This window comes from Quercus suber, unplaced genomic scaffold (genome assembly GCF_002906115.3).
Source record: "Quercus suber isolate HL8 unplaced genomic scaffold, Cork oak 2.0 scaffold_251, whole genome shotgun sequence".
NCBI classification, from domain to species: Eukaryota; Viridiplantae; Streptophyta; class Magnoliopsida; order Fagales; family Fagaceae; genus Quercus; species Quercus suber.
In genome coordinates, this window is record NW_027069707.1 from 764,606 (window position 1) to 789,304 (window position 24,699).

General features: G+C 34.6%; 2 protein-coding genes across 3 annotated transcripts; both read left to right on the plus strand.

Moving 5' to 3' along the window:
• Nucleotides 1–501: 501 nt before the first annotated feature.
• LOC112040782 (kinesin-like protein KIN-7K, chloroplastic) lies at nt 502–21,548 on the plus strand. 2 transcript variants are annotated; one of them, XM_065780937.1, is made up of 16 exons: nt 507–856; nt 1,540–1,801; nt 1,888–1,985; nt 2,682–2,771; nt 6,617–6,669; nt 9,811–9,876; nt 9,969–10,022; nt 10,200–10,259; nt 14,830–14,908; nt 15,539–15,606; nt 18,793–18,855; nt 19,013–19,117; nt 20,286–20,390; nt 20,530–20,637; nt 20,712–20,858; nt 21,249–21,548. In XM_065780937.1, the coding sequence occupies exons 2-16, from the start codon at nt 1,557–1,559 to the stop codon at nt 21,435–21,437; spliced, it is 1,530 nt and encodes a 509-aa protein (XP_065637009.1). In that variant the 5' UTR covers nt 507–856; nt 1,540–1,556; the 3' UTR covers nt 21,438–21,548. The 2 variants fall into 2 exon arrangements, 1 of the variants encoding a protein (XP_065637009.1); XR_010631913.1 differs by lacking the exon at nt 21,249–21,548 and having other exon boundaries at nt 502–856; nt 20,286–20,433; nt 20,712–20,824.
• Nucleotides 21,549–21,650: 102 nt separating this feature from the next.
• Nucleotides 21,651–24,487, plus strand: LOC112015244 (MDIS1-interacting receptor like kinase 2-like). Its single transcript, XM_065780938.1, has 3 exons — nt 21,651–21,850; nt 23,176–23,667; nt 23,958–24,487. The coding sequence occupies exons 1-3, from the start codon at nt 21,730–21,732 to the stop codon at nt 24,356–24,358; spliced, it is 1,014 nt and encodes a 337-aa protein (XP_065637010.1). The 5' UTR covers nt 21,651–21,729; the 3' UTR covers nt 24,359–24,487.
• Nucleotides 24,488–24,699: the final 212 nt, after the last annotated feature.

Genomic DNA, 24,699 nt, shown 5'->3' on the forward strand with positions numbered 1-24,699 from the left:
TACAGACGCTGAAGATGAATACAAAATGTCTCTTCTGCAAGAAAGTGTCCAATTGAATTACCAAACTATTGATGACTGCTGCTACAATAATTATAAAATTTGTTGTAAAAAAAGAGTTGGGTATTTAGTATTTGCTATTTACCTCAAAAAAAAAACAGAAAAAGTAGAAGTAAAAGTAAAAGCAAGCGTTGTGGGAAAATTTACACATTCCCAACCATCATTGTGGCAGCATCTGGTAGTAATTGTTTATGTATGCACTGCACTAATGCACTTTTCTGCACATAATGTATGTATGCGCTTTCTAATAAAGGTAGGATTGAAAATGCGGTTAGCCTTTGCCCTTTGAAAGAGGGCAGCAACGCATCGCTTCCAAGGCAAGCAATAAAAAAAAAACAGAAAAAGTAGAAGTAAAAGTAAAAGCAAGCGTTGTGGGAAAATTTACACATTCCCAACCATCATTGTGGCAGCATCTGGTAGTAATTGTTTATGTATGCACTGCACTAATGCACTTTTCTGCACATAATGTATGTATGCGCTTTCTAATAAAGGTAGGATTGAAAATGCGGTTAGCCTTTGCCCTTTGAAAGAGGGCAGCAACGCATCGCTTCCAAGGCAAGCAAGAAAAGCGAACTCAGTTAAAAACAATTAAAAATTTACCTCCTCCTCCTTCTCCTCTTGATCTCTCGATTCTCTCTCTTTCTTTCTCTCTTTCTGACTAATTAGCACGCTCGCTTTACTGACTCTTTAGATCTGTCTCTCCAAGCTCGAAGAAGATCTCTGTATTCTATGTCTATACTGTACTTAAAAACCTCACTCTCTCTACACCATTACGTAATGCTCGCTCCATTTATTCAAGGTAATCTTCATTTTTCTCCCTCTGTTTGGTTCCCGAGAAAATGTAGGAGGAAAAAGAAAGAAAATAAAAGTGAAGTGGATTCTGGATTCTTGTTTATCGTTGCTTGCATGTTTCAAACTCTCTGTTTACAAGCTTAACTATGGAATTACTTGTATCGAGCTCTGTTGAATGCAATTTTGGTCGTAATTTAACACATCTTTGAAAGAAGGAATTATAGTTTGAATTTTTTTTTTTCCCTTCTGATTCAGACACCTTTTCTCCTTCTGACTCTTGTTGTTTTCCTGCTTGATTCCAGAATTATTTTGCCTTTACTTTCTGTTTGGGTGCTGAGAAAATTGAGGAAAAAGAAAGCAGAATTTTAAGTTTTGTGTTTTCAAATTTCTAATGGTCACAACTTTATAAAAAATTGGAAAAGGTCAACTCTGAGTTATACATATATATAGTGTTTTCTCTTATTGGATTCTAGACAATGAAAACTTAAACTTTAAGAATAAAAAGGGTATGGATAAATTCTATACTATTTTTATCCTACATTTTCTTGGTAAACAAACAAGGAAGTAGATGGTGCTATATGTATACTACATGATGAACTCAAACTTCAAAAATGATAATATTTGGAAGAACTGAAATTTGGGCTTGTTCCTGATTGAATTCAAAATTTTTTTTGGGAGTTCCGTTTAAAGATTGACCTAAAGTGGCAATGGCGTCAAAACAAAAATCGAAATTGAAAAAATTGGGTTTAAGCAGCTCCAAAGCTGCTACTCCTTCATCTTCAACTACGTCATCTTCGAAACAGTATCTGGATACATCTATTGATGGTCAGAGCTCTCCTGCATCTTCATCCGCTCGAAGTAAGCCTCAGTACTTCTACTCAGAGGGCTTACCTGTGGAGGGAGAGAGATCCAAAGAAAATGTCACAGTTACAGTTCGGTTTCGTCCACTAAGGTGCATTTCACTTTTCCAAACTGTATTTTATTGGTAATTTTCATTGATGAGTGCTTTAAGTTGATTTTGATCTTTGTATGGACTAGTCAAAGGGAAATCCGTCAAGGAGAGGAAATTGCATGGTATGCAGATGGTGAAACTGTTGTGCGGAGTGAGCATAACCCAACAATAGCTTATGCATATGGTAAAGTATCACATTTTTTTGCTATTTATAGATTTTGTACGGTGGGTGAAATTGATAACGTAAAACATTTGAAAAAACTTAAATGATCCTTGATAATTTTATTGCCTCATATTTAACTTCAGAAACATCCAATGTGCATGAAATTATATAGACAAAAGAAAATACCAAAGAAATGCAATGCTGCATGTGGGAATAAGTAAATGTTTTAAACTTCCTTATGTTATGAAATTGTGAAATACATTTCCAATTTTTCTATTTCTTATTTTTTCTCCGATCATAGTTGTGAACAGCTAAATAAAATGTGTACGTGTGAAAATTCTAGGATTGTTTAGTTTTGGATTAATCAGCTATAGCATTTTAAACTTTGCTTTGTAATATTACCTCCTACATAATGATTCAACAGTTTGAGTTTGAAGAACTACAGCTTTTTTGGGCTGACTTTGTTTCAAGTTTATATGTTGGAAAAAAACAACTATTTTGTAGTCAGTCAAAAACATAATTTTATACTTATTTTCCTATCTGTATTTTAATAATTTAGTACAACATGTTCTCTCTCTTTTCCTATCTGTATTTTTTTTAATATTATTTTTGGTCAATTATAATTATATAGTTCTTATTCAAGTTAATCCTTGATATAGTATTCTGTGTCTCAGTTCGTGGGTTTTTATTTTTTATTTTTTTATTTCATGCTTCTAGATCGAGTCTTTGGCCCTACAACCACAACTCGTCATGTCTATGATGTTGCTGCACAGCATGTTATTAGTGGTGCTATGGAAGGCATCAATGGTAAATTGTTTAAATCTCTTCTTACAAATTTTTCATTATTTTCAGCTTGTCACAAATGTTCTAATATTTTATCCTAAATGTTATCATCATTATTGTTGCTATTGTTTTCTCAGTAGTGTCGTGGAGTGAGCATGGCCTTTTTACAATTATACAGACTGGCCTTCACAAATACAGTTTTGAACTAATACTAGAAGTCTAGAACCCAAAAGATATTACAACTATGTGGGGTTAGCTTTGTGAAATACTGAAATACCTTCTGAAGTACGATTTATCAATATATGAATTAATCCATTATGAGCTATCAGCCTGATCTAGATGCGGTTTAAAATGTAGTTTTGATTATTTTGAGGTACCTTTGATAAGCAACTCACACATACAGCCATATTTCAATTATTTTCATTCATGGTTCTTTTCCAACTAGATGAAATGAACCATCAAACATATTTTTGTATTTATTTCGTTGCTTCTCCATTCTCAATATTATTAGTGCTTGTTTGGTACAACTTATTTCTTTGCTTTTGAAAATGGATTGTTCTAAAAGGTTGTACCTAGAGAAAATGGGGTTTTGAAAAGCTTTGAAAAAGTACGGTTTCAAGCCGTTGAAACAAATGGTTCTAAGTTGTGATATGAATTATAGATGAAAAATTGAAGATCCTTGTCAGTTGTATTGGTCATGATAATTTCCATCCCTAGAGATGGCGTGTCAAAATAGGATGAGGCAATTTGAAGTTTTTCGTAAGATTTATTGTTAAAGAGGAGGATGTGTGATGTAGCCCTGGAAGATTGATTTGTCCATTCAAAGCATCCGCATAAATACAAAGGAACTGCACTCCAAACAGCACCAGTACCGTGATGACCAAAGCTCCCCTTCCAACAAGCCAACACATCATGATACTTCGAGGCATAACCCACTGCACTCGAAATAAACTGAACCAGGGACCAAAGCTCATTAACATACTCATGATGGAGAAATAAATGATCAGCCGTCTCACCAGCTTTCTTGCACATATAACACCAGTCAAATACACATACCCCTCCGGCTATGAAGATTATCAACCGTGAGGATCTTACCCAATGCAGTGGACCAAGTAAAAAAAACTTAAAAGAGGAACCTTAACTCTCCAAATTCTCTTCCAAGATAAAGCATTGTAAAAAGATTTTACATCAAACGGACCACTTATATTTGGCTACCAACACAACTGGTCTTCAACATCTCTTTTAATCTTAGTGGAATAGAGAAGGTCCAGAAACATGATCATCTCCTCCAACTCCCAATCATGCAAAGGTTGTATAAGGTGGACATCCCAAAACATGGAACCATCATGCCAACAAAAATAATTAGCCATCATATTCTCCTTGTCATGTGCAATGCTAAACATAGCAGGGAAGAGATCCTTTAGAACCCCAGTACCGCACCACCTATCAAGAAAAAAGCAAAAATGGGTTCCTTTTCTGACTGAAAAATAAATAACTTGGTAAACCAATTCCAACCTGCTCAGATATACTTCCATAAACAAACACCATACCCTCCTCTAACCTCCTTTGAACACCACCCACCCCAATCATAACCATATTTGCTTCCCACAACCTGCCTCCATAAAGTGTCGTTTCTTTGTAGTAAAATGGCATAGCTGCTTACCCAATAGAGCTTGGTTAAACTGCCCCATCTGCCTGATACCTAAACCTCCCTTAACATTATCTTCTACAAATCTACACCCTAAATCTACGAATCCTCCTAAACCTTAAGCCACCACAAACACACATAGACAAATCCTCAATTTGTCCTATGTCAATTTGGTATCAGAGCCAAAATCCTACTACAAGTTCTTTAATGAATTTACTCCACCAACTGCTTGCTGAAATTTCTCATTCAAGATGGTGGTCACCACTACGGAACTCAGTTCAAAGTTTTAAGCTTAGAAAAATTTGCAACAATTGACTTTAGCTTTGTAAGGGTGTGTTCCTAGAAGCAAAGCTAAAAGATTTGTCTACCATGCATGACACTTTGGATAAGCTGGCAGTTGTTATTTTGGAAAAATAGCATGATAGAATGGCAGCTGATCAAGAACTTAGATATTCCTAGTTAGACCCAAGTTTTTTCCCACCTTTGTTGGAAAACATTGCACTCGTTAGCAAGGTGAGTATAAGGCTAATCGTGGAAAAGTCAAGACCAAGGAAGATATTGATGGTACTGCTGTGGATCAATTCAAGAAGGATTATTATTTGAAAAGCCTTCCAAGCATTTTTTTTTTATCATTCCAAACAAATTTTATGATATGGTGGAAAAGAAAAATTTGTTATCCTTAATGTTTCTAAGGTGATTGAAGAATTGGGACAAGGTTCAAGTTCAAAGGCTCTTATGCTTCAACACTTCAAAACTAAAGGCTGAGGTTTTCGCAATTGGGGGAGGATGCTGCAACCATGAAAGATTGATTTGTTGTTACTTTGCAAATTCACCCATTCAAGATTTATTTTATGGTTCCACATGTGAAGTCTAATTGAAGTTAAAGTCGTGTGGTTTTAAAGGTCTACATATATGTGTCCTAAGGTTGAATTGGGTTTTTATTCAACAAGTTATGTTCAATTTGTGTTTAAGGGAAAATCTGTAATTTCTGAAACCTCTTCGAATTAAGGGTGTTTTGTTAGTTGAGTTGAGTCTAGAATTTCTTAAGAGATCCTAAGTATCTTAGGTTTTATTTTCTTTGAATCCAAGCTAGTCTTTCATTAGTAGTTACCTTATTAGGTTTTTAGTTTACTAGGCAAACTAGGAGTCTTATTATTACTAGCTAGTACAAGAATGAGTCCTTATTTCCTATCAAAACCCTAAATCACCACAACCAAACGTAGACAAATTCCCCTATTTGTCCTATGGCAATGAGGCAGTTCAAACTTGCATGCTGAGATCCATGAGAAATTATGCAAACTAATGTGATTTAATGCATTTATGATTTATTCTTGGTGAAGCCATGCAAGGGCTTTTGTCTTAGTCGTTCATTGGTCCTTTGAAGATTTATAATCTATGAGGACTTGAAAATTCTCAGGGATTCCTGCTTCCCTATGAAGCTTTACTGCGTGCCTATTGGTTTTTTTTTTTTTTTTTTTTTTGATTCCTGCTTCCCTATGAAGCTTTACTGCGTGCCTATTGGTTTTTTTTTTTTTTTTTTTTTTGAAGCACATGTGCCTATTGGTTTTAATTTACTGAGGAAGGCTTATGGACCATGCTAATTTCAAGATGTTTGTTGGTGCTTGTCTAATGCTCCTTGGTGAATGTAGCTGTGTTTTCTACATGTCAGAAGTAGAATATTAGAAGCTAATAGTTTGATACATTGGTAAAAGCGGGGATATTGAGTTTCTTTGATCATTTAAGTTTTTGTTGCATTGAGGGATCCACTAGTCTTTGGAAAATTATTCAAATTAGAGACTAACTTTATCCAATAATTGTTGATTCTTGATCTATGTAGTTTCCTTTTAAATTAGTCTTGTCTTGCATCCATTTTTTTTGAAAAATGAGCCATGCTAATCCAAACTGCAGTGCTTGAGGACCTATGTAGCTGAACACTACATTGTTTGCTTCTGGGTACCTGTTGTATTGTTGCTTAGGAACCCAAGGCTTTGCCTTGTCAACGCTGGACAACTACTACCTGCCAAGGTTTTAACGTGGGTGTTAGGGGGTCTGTTTAGGTAGGGTGACAAGTTGAGCACTCCAATCAAAATTATTAGGAGTTGCATTAAAAGCTAATGGATCAATACTATTCTGGTTGGCATTTTTATTGTTATCTACATTGTTGCTGTTGTGTAGCATACACTACAGTTTAATTATTTACTATGTTCTCTTTTTATCGCAGGTACAATTTTTGCTTATGGGGTGACAAGCAGTGGGAAGACCCACACCATGCATGTGAGATGATATATTTGTGCCCCTACTTCCTTACACATTTGATATCTGAAATGCATTTGAAAATTTGTATTTCTTAAAGTGTTGATAATTGCAAGTGCTATTCAATGATATGCTGCTAGGTTAGACAATGTTGACTTGGTGCACTGTTATTCTTATTGTAGAACTGATTCATGACCTTCTCTATATAACACGAGTGAAAGTTGACTCCTCAATAGCTTTAGCTTGTCATGTTGAAATGCTCTGTGATTTCTTAATGTTCATATAGAGTGGTGTTTGTGTAGAAAATCCAAAATATCTTGTGATAACTTTAATTTCAAGATGCATTGTGGAGTTTCACCTTTGAAATTGCTATTCTATCATTCTATGTGCAAGGCATTTCTAGCATTACCTACATTTCTAATTCTTCTTATATATCATATGATATTGCTGACAAGAAATTACTTATGGTTATTACTTTGATACTTCCAAAGACACCCATACACACAGTTGGCTAAACAACAAAATTCGAATTTTCTTTTGGAAAAAAAAGAAGAAAAGAAAAGTAATTCCTTATGGCCGTTACCCTTTCTTGATCTCTTCCACATTGGCAACCCCACATTGACGTGTTGGCTATCATCTTGATGCTTCCAAACATAACCATATGCATAGTGTGAACTGGACAGGTTAATTTCTTCCAGTTTTTCATGTTATATTCTGTATGATATTGGTGATGGGTCAAGGGTGAAGTTTTGGCAAGACCGATAGTGTGGGAAGACATCTCTTGCAGTCACCTATTCTGAATTATTTAGATTTTGCCGAGGTAAGGAAGCAAGTGTGGTGGAGCTTATGAAGTCCACTAATGGAGTCCTTTTTTGGGATGTAAGTTTCTTTAGGGGTGTTCATGCTCAGGAATTAGAGGCTGTATCGAGCTTCATGGATACCATATATGGCGCTACAGTAAAGGGGTTTGGTGAGAATAAGATGTGTTGGAAACCGGATAGAAATAAGGGGTTCATGGTTAATAATTATTATTGTCTTCTAGTGGGCTCTAATGATTGTTGTTTTCCATGGAAAACTATTTGGAAGCAGAAGATCCCTTCTCGAGTGGCATTCTTTGTTTGGACTGCTACTTTAGGGAAATGCTTGATGATTGACAATTTATGTAAAAGGATGGTTTAGATATTGGATTGGTGTTATATGTGTAAGAGTAATGGTGAATCGGTTGACCATTTATTTCTTCATTGTTCGGTTGCTATGGATTTTTGGTATATGGTTTTGGGTTTATTTGGAGTAAGTTGGGTTATGCCGCAGTCTATTTTGGGGCTCCTAGCTTGCTGGCAAGACAGACTTGGTCGTCATAGAAATAGTCATATATGGTTAATTGTTCCCCATTGCTTAATGTGATGTCTTTGGAGGGAAATGAATAGTAGGTGTTTTGAAGATAAAGAGAGATTCATACCATACCTCAAGCTTTTTTTCTTTAGAACTTTATTAGATTGGTTGGCTACTTTATGAAACCAATCATTCTCTTCCTTTCTTGATTCTTGTAATTTTTGTTGACCCCCCCGTACACTCCCTGTGTAATAGGGTGTCCCTTTTATGATATTAATAAAACTTATTACTTATCCCAAAAAAAAAAAAAAAAATTGTCTGAAAAGATAAGTAGATGCAATATGAGATTCTAGCATCATTGAGGTTGGGACACCTCCATATCAGGGTATTACAAGTTTTATTTTTCCATTAATTATACCTAATCAAGGCCAACCTAAAGTATTGAATTTGACTTCTGGAGTAATAATTCTTACTCTCAAGTAGACAAGTTATATGGCTATTTATTTATTTTTGATTGGTAAGTTAAACACATACAGAGTGGGTCTTAAACCCACAATCTCACCATTCACCTAAAATAAGTTTATTTTTTAGTTTCCCATTTAAAAATGTCAATAATTTTGGTCATGTGTCTCTGGAAGGATCTAAGTTCCAGTATGTATGTAAATAAAGTTGACATTGGAGGAAAGAAAAATCCGTGATATCATATTCTCCTAGATAAGGAACTCATGTTGCTTTTAGGCCTTGGATTTAAGTTTGTTTAGTACCTCTATGTGCGTATCTAAAGAATGTTAGCTAAGTTCATGCCTCATGATTTTAGCCTTTATAAATTTTTAATACCATTTGGTAAGAATCTCTATTTTAGCCATGACATCTTAAGATTCGAAATGTAGCTCCTTCCGCTTTCCCTTGGAAGGGCATTTGGAAAGTTAAGGTTCCTAAAAGGGTGGCTTTTTTTATGTGGTCAACAGCTCATGGTCAGATTCTAACCTTAGATAATCTTATGCTTCGTGGTCGCCCTTTGGTGAATCGGTGTTGTATGTGCTGTTATAATGCAGAATCTGTGGATCGCCTGTTACTTTCTTGCTCGATAGCTCATTCGCTATGGATGTATATGATTCGGTTGTTTGGGATCGATTGGGTCATGCTAGGTTCAGTTGTGGACTTATTATTTTGTTGGTATCATTGGCTTGGGAAGCATAGTTTTGATATTTGGAACTTGATTCCAGGCTGTTTAATGTGGACTATTTGGACCGAACGGAATCGGCGGTCTTTTGAGGATGAGGGGAAAATTGTGGTTCAGTTAGTAGAGTTTTGCCAGTGGACCCTTTTTTATTGGTCTTGATGTTGGGGCCTATCGGATTGTTCTACCCTTATGGATTTTCTTTCGTTTATTAGGATAGATTAGGGGCTATTTCTGTGTTTTTGTTCCTCTTTTTCTTTTGTTCACTACCTTGAACCCTTTGTTGTTATTCTTGCTCTTTTTTTTTAATAATATTCTTCTCTTACTTATCCAAAAAAAAAAAAAAAATACATCTTTCTTACTTATCCATATCCAAAAAAAAAAAAAAAAAAAAAAAAAAAAATCAAATACATTCCAAACTCCATACTTCTGCATGTCCATGTTGCATATGCATTTAGAAATTGTGAGCAACATGCTTTTCTTGATCAAGTTGCCCATCCTTTTGTTAAAACCTTCTAATTTGTGTATGTTGCGCATTAACATGTATTCGCTGTATTGTGGTAGAATATATTAATAAGGAAAAATGAAGCAATGAGTTTTGATTTACAAATTTTATTTGTATGCTAATATGGTATATATACCACTTGCAGGGTGATCAGAGGTCCCCTGGAATTATACCACTGGCTGTGAAGGATGCTTTTAGCATTATCCAAGAGGTACTATGAAGGGGATATAGCCTTTCTGTAACTTCCACTATACATTTTATTATTACAGAAACTAAAGATTCTGACATGTATATATGCCCTAGACTCCAAACCGAGAGTTTCTTCTTCGGGTGTCGTACTTGGAGATCTATAACGAGGTGAGCGTCTTGACATTCTTTTTATTTTATTTTTCTAGATTAAATGGTCCTTGTTATTTATAAAACCTAGCCTGAATTATACTTTTCTAAGATGCATATATTTGATATACTTTAGCTTGGATTCTGTTTTTATTTTTCCAGTGACTTCACTATCCTTTAAGGTTTCTTTTATTTCAGGTTGTTAACGACTTGTTGAACCCAGCAGGGCAGAATTTAAGAATTAGAGAGGATGCTCAGGTACTTGTTAGTCATATTCTAATCCATTTTCTTGATGTTGTCTCCTTTGTTGATAACACTCACCAAGTAAAAGTGGTTATTGTCGTTTTTTGATTGCTTCACTAATGTAGCAAAACAATGCTTGATAAAATTCATCTGTCATTGTAAAATAGAGATGGAAACAACATGTTATTTTTCATCTTCAGCTTTAGGTACTGCTATAAAGTAGTATGGACAAAACATTGTTTACCAAAATATGTTACTCTTTTATGTTGCAACATGGACGCCTTAACACTTGCCGGGGTCTTGTGGTAGGTGTACATGGATAAACACTTGTATGGTTGTCCCTTGTCATAGCCATCCTTTCTTTGTTTCTCTTTTGGTGTTAAACCGCTGAACTGTTTTGCACCCATTAATCTAAGGGAAAGGAAAACGAGAGACTTGAATTTAATCAAGTGTATTAAAGATGAAGATCAAAGAGTGTTAGTAAAGGAAGAGGAGATCAAGAGAGATGGAAGATTTGTTTTGATAAAGTTTTTAATGAAAGCCATACAAGAAATTGGAGCTAATTGAGCAATCCAACAGAGTCTAGAAACTGCAGGTTAGTTTGAAGAATTAGGATGACAGAGGTAAACAGTGCTCTGAGGAGGAAAATGGGAAAAATTGTGGGACATGATGAAATTCCCATTGGATATTGGAAGTACTTGGGTGAAGTGGGTGTAGGGTGGTTGACAAATCTTTTCTATAAGATCTTCACTATTAACAAAATGCCTAGTGAATGGGGGAAAATAACTTTAATTCATAAATACAAGAACTAAGGAGACATTCAAAAATATACAAAAAACTGTTGAATTAAGCTTATGAGTCATTTACTTTGGGAGGGAGTGACTGAAGATGGTAAACAACAATACCGAAGAATCAATTTAGTTTTTGCTAGTGCAGCCTACCATGAAAGCTCTTTTCTAACATAAATATAGAAGCCCATAAAATCTCCATGTGATTTTATTAACCTAGAGAAAGAGTACAATAAATACCTAGAAAGGTTATATGGTGAGCTATAAAAAAGAAAGGAGTTCAATCTAAAGTATATTGAGGTGATTTAGGATATTTATGCTGGAGATGTAAGTAGGGTGTGAACAAGTGGAAGCAGCAAAAGTGAGTTTCCTATCACAATTGGTTTGAATCAACATTAAGTCCATATCTCTTTGCATTGGTTATGGATGAGTTTACTAGATTGGTTGAAGATGAATTCACTTGGTGTATGTTTTTTGTAGACAATATGGTTTTAGTGGATGAAACTAGACATCAAGTCAACACCAAGTTTCCTACCAAAAATAATAGTCAACACCAAGTTGGAAATTTGGATGGATGCTTTAGAATGTAAAGGCTATGGGTGAAGTAAGACTAAAATAGAGAATATGGAGTGTAAGTTTAGTAAAAATTTTAACAAAAACAAACTGGTTGTACAGCAATGGAAGATTAATTTGTTACTACTTCATAAATTCATTTATTCAAGACTTATTTTATGGGGCTCACACATGAAGTCCAATTGAAGTGCAAGTTGTGTGGTTTAAAGGTATTATTATGTGTCATAGGGTTATTTGGATTTTTATTTAATAAGTTATGGCCAATTTTATATTCAAGGGAAAATTTTTAAATTTCTAAAATTCTTACGAATTAAGGGTACTTTGGTTGTTTAGTTGAGTCTAGAATATTCTAGGAGATCCTAAGTATCTTAGGCTTTATTTTCTTTGAGTCCAATTAAGTCTTTCATTCGGTTCTTAATTTTCTAGTCAGGCTAAGAATCCTAATACTACCAGTACAAGAAAGTGTCCGTACATATAATTGGGTCCAATGTATTCAAAGAGTAGATGGAGTTGATTAATGAAAATATTTGAGTATTTTGAGCATTGAAGCAGTTGGCCTTTGTCCTTTATGTGTTCTGTTCTTCCTCTCCTCTCTTTTCTTCCTCTCTTTCTTGTGGTACTGTTCATGGGTATTTCCTACAGCCCTTAGACACCATAAAATTCTCTCTTTCCTTACAACTCCATATTAAGCCATTTATTTTACCTATCAAAATGCTAAAACCCCACATACAAGTACCAAATAGCAATCAAAAACTGATCAAACCACCTTTGAATTCCTTTCACAATCTCGTAACCCTTTCTTCAATAGTTTCTAAACCATAGATCCACAAATATTCTTAACCCTAAATCCACCACAAGCACACTTAAACAAATTCCCTAATTTGTCCAATGTCAATTTTGTGTCAAAACCAATCCTACTACAAGTTCTTTGCTAAAATCTTCTTTCACCAATTGCTTTGACAAAATTTCTCATCCAAGATAGTGGTGACTAACACAGAATTAGAGTTCAATTCTGAGGCTTTTTCTCAAGACTGCAAAGGAGAAAAGAAGATTTTGAACTAGTAGAAGCATAGCTAGATGATTTGTCTACTATGTGAGATACTTTGAATAAGCTGAAAATAGCTATCTTGGCAAAATATCCTGCTAAAATGGCAGCTGATCAAGAACTTAAATATTCTAAATTAGACCTAAGTTTTTCTCCATCCTTGTTGGCAAACACTGCACCCTTTACCTCTTCAAAACTAATGGATGCAGCCCTGCCAGTTTGCTGCCATAACACAGCCTCAATTGGGTGTTGGTTCAACGCGTTAAAGTATTACATTTTAAGAGATAATTCAGTCTTACAATTCCTTACATGTCTGCTTTCAAGAACAGCCAAATGTTTTTGTTAGAAATATGTGGTTAAATGATTAAATTTACCATATCTCAATAGCTTAAGCTTTTGGGACAATCGGTAATTTAACATGGTATCAGAGCATAAGATCTGAGTTCGATCCTTGTCTCCTCCACTCTACCTTCCATTTAAATTCCCACGTGTTGGGCCTCACCTATTAAAAAGTAGTTTCGGCTCACACGTGAGAGGGAGTATTAGAAATATGTTTTTAAATAATTAAATTTACCATATCCTAAAAGCTTAAACTTTGGGACAATTGGTAATTTAACAGTTTTAATCTCAATAGGATGTCTATAGAGTAAAATTTGCTATTTTAGTTGAAAGGAACATTACATTTGCAAGAATTACGTTATAAGATATAGAAAGCTTAGTTGAGATGCTTCCTTTTTTTTTTTTTTTTGGGTGGGTAAAATGGGTTTGTTATTCTTAGTGATGTAGACACGTGTCCTATGTCACTTAGTGATTGACAAAATCCAATAGTTGTACAAAGTCAAGTGTGACACTGGGGATAAGTTGGTTGCAGCAGGAAGTCAGGAACCAACAAGGTTTTTGGCTAAGGATGTATTATACATTTTAATAGGTCATGGTAATTCTGTTAGTTAAGATGACCTCAGCTTAGGTTGTTAGGATCAATAGGGTGCTACATGGTCATTTCTTCTTGAGAAGTTGCTAATATGTATTAGGTCACCTGTATATATGCTTATTTCGTCAGTTCTACAATAAATTAGTCATGTGAGTGTTATGGAATTGAATGTTTTGAAACGGAATTCATGCTAAGTTTAATTTCTAATTGGAGCTTAAGGTTGCCTCTGGTCAACAGGAAATTTATAGATTTCTAGGGTTCTAAAATAATTACTTGGGCATTTCATCTAGAATTATTATAGAATTCTAGCTGGTCCTACTATCTTCGGTTTCTCTTGAAGAAGTATTTGGAAGCAGAAGATTCCCTCTAGCGTAGCTTTCTTTGTATGGTCTGCTGCCTTAGGGAAATGCTTGACGATTGATAATTTGCGAAAAAGAAAAGTGTGGATTTTGGATTGGTGCTACATGTGCAAGAGTAATGGTGAATCGGTTGACCATCTCTTCCTTCATTGTCCCGTTGCTATGGATATATGGTCTATGGTTTTGGGTTTATTTGGAGTATCTTGGGTTATGCCTAATACTGTTTTGGGGCTGTTAGGGTGTTGGCAATGCAGCTTTGGTCGTCATCGAAATGGTTATATATGGTTCATCGTTCCTCATGGCTTAATGTGGTGTCTTTGGAGGGAGAGAAATAGTCGTTGTTTTGAAGATATTGAGAGATCTATTCCGGACCTCAAGCTTTTCTTTTTTAGAACTTTGTTGGATTGGTTGTTTGCTTTGCAAAACAAATCTTTCCCTTCTTTTTTTGTTTTCCTAGATTCTTGCAATTTTTGTTTTTGATTTGTTGTCTCCTTGTTCACTCCCTGTGTACTAAGGTGTTTCTTTTTTGATATCAATATATCTTATTACTTATCAAAAAAAATGTATTCAGTATTCAGTTTTTATTTATTAATCTTTTAAATTTTATCTTTTTTATTTTTTAATTTTTATCTGCGTAAGAAACAATTCTTCTCTGATTCTCTTATATCAACTCACCTTGCTGCCACTACAGTATTAATTTTGTTTGGCAATTTTATTGCACAATCAAAGATACGACACTTGTATTTCTTTCTAACTCTTTTGTATGCTGGAGCCCTAGTGAAATTTGAAATCATTGTTTAGGATTCTTTATATGGCTAGCTATTTGTCTAAAACTTTGTGTCCTAAATGTTAAGAGTTGGTGTTATTATTATTTGTTTGTTGGTTGTAGGGTACCTTTGTTGAAGGAATAAAAGAAGAAGTTGTATTATCACCTGCTCATGCACTTTCCCTTATAGCAGCTGGAGAAGGTACAAATGTGATGTTATGGTTTTTATTTTTTTAATTTTATTTTAATTTTTTTTAAAATTTTTTTATTATCATTTTTTAATAATACAATAAAGTCAAAAGAAAATAGGGTCTTTAAAACTAGAGTTGGATAATATATATTTTGATAAGTAGAGCTGTATAATTTATTGGGAAAAGTTAACGGATGCTCGGAGAGATTTGGTTTAAAAAATATTTTTAGTAACTTTTTATAGGAAAATAAAAAGTAATTGATTTTTTTGATAGCTTTTTATATTTATCATGAAAATGGTATAAAAACTTTCTTAAAATGATCCATTAACAAATGCCCTAAGGGCAACCCGTTAACTGGACCCTAATTTATTTATGATATGTTATAAAAGAATATTTTACCGTAGCAAAAAAATGAATGAATATTTTATTGTCACATGTGAACTCATGCTTTAGAATGCTTCCATTGCCAAAGACAAAAATAGTATTATATATTATGATTATGTTACATTTGTTTGCGAAACTGAAATTTTAAGATTGCCTGTCTTGTCAATTTTGAGTGTTGTCCCACTCTGTATCCCTTTTTTGTTACAATTTGAAATTCTTTTCATGATTTTTGATATGATTTAAATTGTTAATGGCAGAGCACAGACATGTGGGTTCCACAAATTTTAATTTACTCAGCAGCAGGAGTCATACAATATTCACTCTGGTATTTTTTCACTATCTTAGCACCTATCAATATGTATATATATATTCACTATCTTAGTGGAAGCATAATGTCCTTTAGTTGACTGTTGCATTTCAATATTTCAGTACTGTTTCTTATAGGTCATTCTTACTTTTTTCTTGGCTTTTATATTAGATTGACTTTTCACATTTTCTTGACGCAGAAAACACAAACAAAGTTTTCAAACATGCACACACACACACACTCACAAACTCAAACACAACACAAACACCCACACACACCCTCACTCACACTCTTGCACGGAGAACAGTAACAGAGGAATGATTATAATTATAAATGTAAAATTGTCTATCATGCATATGGTCTACCAATTTACTGGCCTTTAGATAATGCAGCTATCTATTGTTTGATGTAGTTGAACTCTGGTGTGTTTAATCTTAGTTGAAAGGCCTTGACCTTGCTATCTGGGTAAAAAATCAGCTTTTTAATTATTTTTTATTTCTTAGTTATTGAGATTTGGTCCTGGAACACTTTCTTCATCCATATGTACCTCCAAAAATTGAAAATGGGGGGACTTGTAGGTGTAATGCTCTCTCTTTAGGTAACTAAACTCTTAATACTAACCCAAAAAGGAAAAAAAAAACTTAACTCTTAAGACAATATTCATACCATTTTTATATGAAAGTTTAAATTCAATTGTTCTTATCCAAGTTATGATTGAGATCCTTGATCACCTCTAAGTTAACCTCTTTGCTTCCTTTACTGATTTGTTGCCCCTTTAAGTTCCTCATTTGATCCTATGATTATCAGTTTATATCATAATTACATCACCAGGTTTCCCCTAATGGCGGTTATTCTTTAAATGTTTTAAAAAAATTTAAATGGATGAAAATTTATTAAAAGAACATAGTTATATAATATAGGTAGAACTTCAACTCCAAAGCCTCAAGATTCCTAAGTAAGCTTCATCTGGGAACCATACAAGAGAAAGGGCTTCAAGATTGGTACTAGGGGTGTCCACGGGACGGGTCATGACGGTTCGGGTTTGAGCTCAACTTGGAACCGACCTGACTCTGTTGCGTGGAAGGACGGCGGATTCGCCGCCGACCGCGAAAAACTACAGGTCGAGCCGGATTGGGCTCGGGTGGACGGCTGATGGACCCGTCTCAACTGAAAGATAGAAAGCAAAGACAAAACTTGGTACAAATTTCACAAATCTGAAGAACAAATCTACAAACCCAAATACCAGTAACCCACAAATCCAAAGAACCCAGATAGAAATAGAGAGAAATAATTGTAAATCTGAACTTGCATGAGACTACAACGAGGAAATGAAGAGTGAACATGAATGGTAATCAAACCTGAGTGGTACTTGCATATCGGCAATCGTGTGATGAAGGAGAATCGTAGATTGGTGATGGTGGAGGTTCGAAGATCTAAAGATTCAGATCTGCGATGGTGTTGGCTGGTGATGGTGTTGGCTGTTGAGAGATCGAGAGCATGAGAGAGATCTAGAGATTGAGACATTGAGGCAAGACTGAAAGAGAACGAGTGGACGGAGAAACTGAGGGTGAGTGAGCCGGTTAGGGTTTGAAATGGAGTGGAGATTATAAACTAAGAACTGGGTTATATACACGGTTGGGTCGGGTGTATTGGGTTTTGGAAGGGAAGACTCGCCACTCGATCCGCTGGAATTAGTTTGGGATGGCGGGGACCCGCCGCCGGCCACCAGGTAGTCAGGTCGGGCGGTTGCCGGTTTGGATTTGGTCAGTTTGGCCAGGTGGGTTGAGTCTGCAGTTTTGTTTGACAAGCCTAGTTGGTACTTACTTATCACCAACTTTTGGGAGCCACTGCAATCACTAGTGTTCATTCTTTCCCTTGGAAAATCATATGGAGATCAAAAGCCCCTCCGAGAGTAGCCTTCTTTGTATGGACTGCAGTTTTGGGTAAAATTTTGACAATTGACAACTTAAGGAAGAGAGATAAGAATTACATATTGGTGTTATATGTGCAAATGCAATGGTGAATCTGTTGGTCACCTTTTGCTATATTGCTCTATTGCTTCAGACTTATGGTTCATATTTTTGGGCTTGTTTGGAGTTTATTGGGTGTTGCCAAAATATGTTTTTGAGCTTTTAGCTTGCTGGGAAGGTCAGTTTGGTCATCATTGGAATGGTCATATTTGGATGGTTATCCCCCATTGTTTGATGTGGTGCATTTGGAGGGAAAGGAATAGCAGGAGTTTTGAAGACATACAAAGTTCTATGCCTAATCTCAAGTTCTTTTTTAGAACATTATTGTATTGGCTGTCAGACATGGAACCTTTCCCTTTTTTTTTTTTTTTTTTTTTTTTTTTTTTTTTTCATAATTTTATTACTTATATAAAAAAAAAAAAAAAAAAAATGTAAGCTTCATCTGGGAGAATGCAAAAAAAAGAAAACAAAAAAGAAAAAAAGCACACCGAATCATCTTCTTGTTTCCTTAGATTTCTTGAGGTACCTCTACAGTTTTTGGCTTGATCAGCTGAATAATTCTAAATTCCTATTCCATCGGTCTTTTATCTGAGATATATATATATATATATATATACTATTAGCATTGTATCATTAGATTGTTTTGGTTATTCTCCTTTTGGATTCTACACCTAATTCATAGTTCAGGACTCCCTTTCATACTTAGTTTTAATAGCAATGCCACTAACATATGTTTTGTGGTTGAGATTTTTCTTCTGACTTTGTCATTAGTGCATGTTATTTGTTTAACCCTTCTAGTGAGGAGGTGCTCATATGACTTCTGGTTTTTATTTTTATTTTTATTTTTTTACAATTATCATAAGAGATGTACCTCCCTCATTTGAAGCATGAGATACTCTTATACATCAGACATGGCATCCGTTTTATTTTCTTTTTTATTGCATACAAACCAACTCATTTTCCAGTTATCATTCACTTGTTTACATATTCAGTTTTGGTTTTTATACTCTCTACTTAATATTTCTTAATATCCACTTGGATGTCACTAAGTGAGTGTTGTCCTCCGAATGTTTGTATTTTTTGATTCATTGTATTGCTGAATCCTCCATAGGAGCAGTTGAGTATATTGCCTGTATACTTGAACTACTATCCTGTTTTGTTGTAGAATCTTTATTTTTATTTAATACAATTCATTCTACTTATAAAAAAAAAATCTTTTACTACTTGTAAACAGACAGTAGAGAGCAGCCCATGTGGCGCAAATCATGAAGGGGAAGCTGTAAACCTGTCACAACTGGTAATTATTCATCATCACTTAAACTACTTATTTCATATTCATGTTTCAGTAGGAATATATTCAACCTCCTTTAGTTCAACATTTTTCTCTAAAAAATGGTTTTTTAGTGTTGTATTGCAAATGTATGTAACTTCTTTATATTTACTTATATCTGCAGAACCTCATCGATCTGGCAGGTTCAGAGAGCTCAAAAGCTGAAACCACTGGTGTGAGACGAAAAGAAGGATCCTATATTAATAAGAGCCTTCTAACTCTTGGAACTGTGAGGCTTCAAACATTGTGTTGGTCAAGCATTATTGGAATTCAGAATGCTATGCTTTTGCTTATAATTTTGTTATCATTATCATAAATATTGGTTTGAATATTTTTTCTTTGATTATCTTCTATATGAACTATAATGAAAGTTTGCAATTGAATTTACATAAACATAGTCTTGAAAAAATTGACTATTTTTTGTAAGATTTTTTGGTTGTAACTAATTTCGGAAATATGAGACTTATTTGATTAATTCTTAAAATATAGCTTCTGGGACTTTATGGATTCATTGTACTCTTCAACTTTTAGGGAAACTTTTTGGTATATAGCCTGTAGACTTGAATTGCTCTCTTTGTATCGTTGTATAATGTTTCTCTAATATAATTACTTTTACTTATCCACACAAAATTTATCAATGCTTAGAACATTAATATTTTTAAGAGGAAAGATTTGCTTGAGAATGTCAATTACTCTGCTGTGTGAAATTGTAAAATTGTTTACAATCAGCCTACTTTTTAAAATTTATAATAGTACTGAAATTAATAAGGAAAAATTATTATATTTTTTAGCTTCTGTTGTCCTTTAAAAACTGTATAAATGTTAGTAAATGTTAGTCAAAGATGCTATTGAGCTAATTCCATCAGACGTTTAAAAGTTGTTTTGTTTTACAATTAACCAAGAAATAGGTCTTCAGTTCCAGTCTTATATTGGAATCACTTAAGGAAGAGCTTAGCAATACATCTTGGATGCCAAATTTTTATGCTTTGGATTGCAAAGCCATTGCACAAAACAAGTCTATTTCTCTTTTTATTTGCTCCCACAAACCCAGACAACAATCTTGATTGGTGAGTTTTACCTGGGTCAAATGCTGTTTAAACAGATAGATAGAGAATGGAACTGATCCCTTGTCCTCTCTTTCTCATTTACACACATTGACACAAAAGATGCAATCTCTCTTTTCTTATTTATTGGCGTGTTTCTGTTTTTCTTACCAAATTATTTTAGTAAGTTCTTATCTGATAATGTCTGAAATATCTTTTCTTGCTGTTATATCTATTTTTACTTTTTTTTTTTTTTCAATTTTGTAGTTTTTTTTATTGGTCCTTTTTGTACTTTCCCTCCTAATTTTGTAGTGTATCCTTATCTGGAAATATGATGATTTGTGGTTGTCATAGGTTATATCCAAGTTAACAGACGGAAGGGCTACTCATATACCATACCGAGACTCTAAATTGACTAGACTTCTTCAGTCTTCACTAAGTGGTCATGGACGTGTATCTGTAAGGCTTCTCATATATATATATAGACATACCATACATCTGGGTATATGTTTAATATAGAAATTTCGCTGCTTATTCCCTCAATATACAAATACTACTTGCAAATTAGAGTTTTAATATTTGTTGTCTGGAATTGCAGCTTATTTGTACTGTCACTCCTTCGTCAAGCAGTTCAGAAGAGACACATAATACATTGAAGTTTGCACACCGTGCGAAACACATTGAAATCCAAGCAGCACAAAATAAGGTTTGTTTTTAAATTCATGTGTTTTTCAGTGTCTCTTCTTTGGCAAGTATAAGACCTAATTTCTTAACCTGCAGATTATTGATGAGAAATCGCTTATCAAAAAATACCAAAATGAGATTCGTTCTTTAAAGGAAGAGTTGGAGCATTTGAAGAGGGGGATTGTTACAGTTCCTCAACTGAAAAATACTGGACAAGATGACCTTGTTCTCTTAAAACAAAAGGTAGAATTGTACCATGGAGTTTATTTGGGGGGTAATTCTAGGGCTTGAACCTTTTCGTTGTCCCTTGTATACTTGAATCTTTTACTTTGATATTTGATCTCACTGCTAGTTTTGACTTGTATACATTACTGACTCCATTATCTGTAGTTTAATGTTAATTGAAGTTAGTCTATGTGTGTGCACGGATGCGTGCATTCGCGCATTATTTGTCTAGCTTTGTAGACGTTCTATGATTGAAGAAAGCACCATCATTCATGTACCTGAACAAGAATAAATAAAAATATGATAGTGGACAGTTTTGTTTAGTTCTACTGGCAAATTTACCGTCACTAAACAGGAAATTTTAAATGACTTGAACTATTTCTTTTTGGTGTGATGTGGTGTATAAAGCTAGAAGATGGTCAAGTCAAGCTGCAATCAAGATTGGAACAAGAAGAAGAAGCAAAAGCTGCTTTATTGAGCAGAATTCAACGGTTGACAAAATTAATTTTGGTCTCCACAAAATCGTCACAATCATCAAGATTTCCTCATCGACCTGGTCCTAGAAGAAGACATTCTTTTGGGGAAGAGGAGGTATGACTGACTTCTCCCAAACGTTTTTAACCCCCCTATTTTTTCTTCTTTTTTTGATAGGTATCAGGCCTCCGTCTTTGATAACCTTAATACGTCTCACAATTTAGCATTCAGCTTGATAGTTGCCATTCTTTCTATCTTGTTCATTTATTTTGTATTTTCAATTCTATTTGATCTGATAGTGAAAAAAAAAAAAAAAAAAAAAAAAAATAGTCATCGGTCCAACGAAACGTCCTCAAATCATTGCCAGTGGAATGAAATTAGATGCAGTGATGACGGAAGCGTCACAGAGATTGACATGGGTGGGATCTATCTGGGAGATAATATTATTAGGAAATTCAACTTCTCTTCCTTCCCAAATTTAGTCCGTCTTTATCTTTGGAATGCTGGACTTCGAGGGAGCATCCCTCAACAGATAGGTACTCTTTCAAAACTCACCTCCCTAGATCTTTCCAGTAATAATCTTACGGGTCACTTCCCTCTTCTTCTCATGAACCTCACTCAATTAAAATCTTTTTACATTTCCCAAAATCTAATCAGTGGGCCCATTCCCGAAGAATTGGGAAATTTAAAAAATCTCTGGTATTTAATTTGGATTTGAGTTCTAACATGATCACTGGTTCCATACCCGACAAATTGGGAGATTTAAAAAATCTGAGTTATTTAGATCTGAGTTATAACAAACTCACAGGATCAATTCCTTCAGCTCTAGGCCTTTTAACCAATCTCAGGAGTCTATATTTGTCTTCTAATAATATCACTGGTTCCATCCCCGACAAGTTGGTAGATTTAAAAAATCTTCAATATTTAGATCTGGGTTTTAACAAACTCACCGGACTAATTGCTTCAGCTCTACGTATTTTCACCGATCCCCACATTATGACAGCTTTGTATCTTAATTCAAACCAATTCAACGGCTCCATTCCCCCAGAAATAGGCAACATGAAGAGTCTTACATGCTTGAACCTCAGCAATAACAACATCATTGGTGAAATCCCTTCAACTCTACGTCATTTAACTAATTTGTCCTTTTTGTCCCTTAGTTGGAATCAAATCAGTGGTTCTATTCCCATAGAAATAGGCAACATGAAGAGTCTTACATACTTGAACCTCAGCGATAACAACATCGTTGGTGAAATCCCTTCCACTATTCATCATTTAACTAATTTGTCCTTTTTGTCCCTTAGTTGGAATCAAATCAGTGGTTCTATTCCCATAGAATTAGTTAAATGCTCTTCACTGGCCAACTTGTCTTTAAGTCACAATTACTTAAATAGAAGCATTCCCTCTCAATTCAGTGACCTTAGTTCTTTACGTTTTATTGACCTCAGCTACAACAATCTCACAGGCAACATTCCCCCTTATCTTGTTAACTTGGAATTTAACCTGTCATACAATTCTTTGGAGGGTCGAATCTCAAATATTTTCCAAGATCATAGTTTCGATGCATTTATTGGCAATAAGGATTTATGTGGTGACTTCAAAGGTTTCTCTCATTGCCCTTCATCTTCCCAAATCATGAGCAAAATAAAAATGTTACTTCCCCTCACAATTTTGTTTGTGCTTTTACTTCTTTGGTGTTTTTTCTACTCTCGATGTTGGGTTATAGGGAAAACACAATCCAATCCAAGCAGAACAAAAAATGGGGACTTGTTCTCAATATGGAATTTTGATGGAAAAATTGCATACGAAGATATCATTGAAGCAACAAAAGACTTTGACATTAGATATTGCATTGGAACAGGTGGTTACGGTAGTGTTTACAAAGCACAATTGCCTAGCGGTAAAGTTGTTGCCCTAAAAAAACTTCATCGCTTAGAGGCTGAGGACCCAAGTTTTGACAAGAGTTTCAAGAATGAGGTACAAATGCTAACGGAAATTCGGCATCGAAACATTGTGAAACTTCATGGCTATTGCTTGCATAAACGATGCATGTTTTTGGTTTATCAATACATGGAAAAGGGAAGCTTATTTTGCATCCTAAGCGACGATGTTGAAGCATTGGAATTACATTGGCCTAAGAGGATGAACATTATCAAAAGCATAGCACATGCCTTATCTTACATGCATCATGAATGCATCCCAGTAATTATTCATCGTGATATATCAAGCAACAATATTTTATTGAACTCTGAGCTAGAGGCTTTTGTCTCCGACTTTGGCATGGCTAGACTTCTTGATCCTAATTCCTCCAACCAAACTTTAGTTGTTGGGACCTATGGTTATATTGCCCCAGGTGAGTTTTTGTGTAATTATTATAACTATATCCTATCCCTTTAACACCTATTATTTTAAAAGGTTAGCCATGTGGGAATTTTTATAACTATATCCTAATTCCTCCAAACAAACATGTTTACCTTATTGTTTGTTATATGAATTGAATCATGCAGGGTGCAAGCAATCATTTTCACTATGGAATTTTTATCCAATGACTACTTTTGACCAACCTTTTCAAGTAGAAAATTAAAAAATTATAGGATAAATATATTACATTTTTAAATAGCTTCCATTTATTTTCCTATGCAGAACTGGCGTATACCATGGTGGTGACTGAAAAATGTGATGTGTATAGCTTTGGAATGGTGGCACTAGAAATATTAATGGGAAAACACCCAGGAGAACTCTTGTCTTCATTATCAACGTTATCTTCTCAAAATTTGATGTTGAACGAAATATTAGATCAACGTTTGCCACCACCAAATCGTTCAATTGCACAAGATATTTTCTTTGCTGCTTCTGTAGCCTTTGCATGCTTACGCACCAAACCAAAGTCCCGACCTACGATGAAATGGGTGTCCCAAGAATGTCTTTCAGGTAAGAAACCACTAGCCATCCCCTTGGATGCAATTTCGCTATGGCAGTTAAGGAATCAAGAAACTTATATGATGGGAGAGAGTGAAACTCAATCACGTAGTGCTTGTTGTTAGTTTGTGTACCATATGGTTTGATGAACTTATGAGAAAATAAATTGTTGTGTATGAATGATTTTCTTTTTCTTTTTCTTTTTCTTTTTCTTTTTTGTAAGAAAAGAAAATTCTATTAGAGTGATGTAATTCTGTAAGATTTACCTATTTTCTTTATGATTTGTGGCCTGTATTTTGCATCATGAAATATAGGTGTCTCATCAAAGAAGGAACTATTAGGGCGACCATTGACACTCCTAGTTCCTTGAAAGTTTTAATTATAATATTTTCTTATATATATATATATATATATATTAAGCAAATATTAAAATCATAATATTCTTCGTTCATATTAAAATCAGATG

Excerpts from the sequence above, each read along its gene's own strand:
- LOC112040782 (XM_065780937.1), top strand. The coding sequence starts at position 1,557 with ATGGCGTCAAAACAAAAATCGAAATTGAAAAAATTGGGTTTAAGCAGC. Across the intron at positions 1,802-1,887 it reads GTTCGGTTTCGTCCACTAAG|TCAAAGGGAAATCCGTCAAG; the intron begins GTGCATTTCACT and ends TGTATGGACTAG. Across the intron at positions 18,856-19,012 it reads CTGTAAACCTGTCACAACTG|AACCTCATCGATCTGGCAGG; the intron begins GTAATTATTCAT and ends TTATATCTGCAG.
- LOC112015244 (XM_065780938.1), top strand. The coding sequence starts at position 21,730 with ATGGGTGGGATCTATCTGGGAGATAATATTATTAGGAAATTCAACTTC. Across the intron at positions 21,851-23,175 it reads GAGCATCCCTCAACAGATAG|GTGGTTACGGTAGTGTTTAC; the intron begins GTACTCTTTCAA and ends GCATTGGAACAG. Across the intron at positions 23,668-23,957 it reads CTATGGTTATATTGCCCCAG|AACTGGCGTATACCATGGTG; the intron begins GTGAGTTTTTGT and ends TTTCCTATGCAG.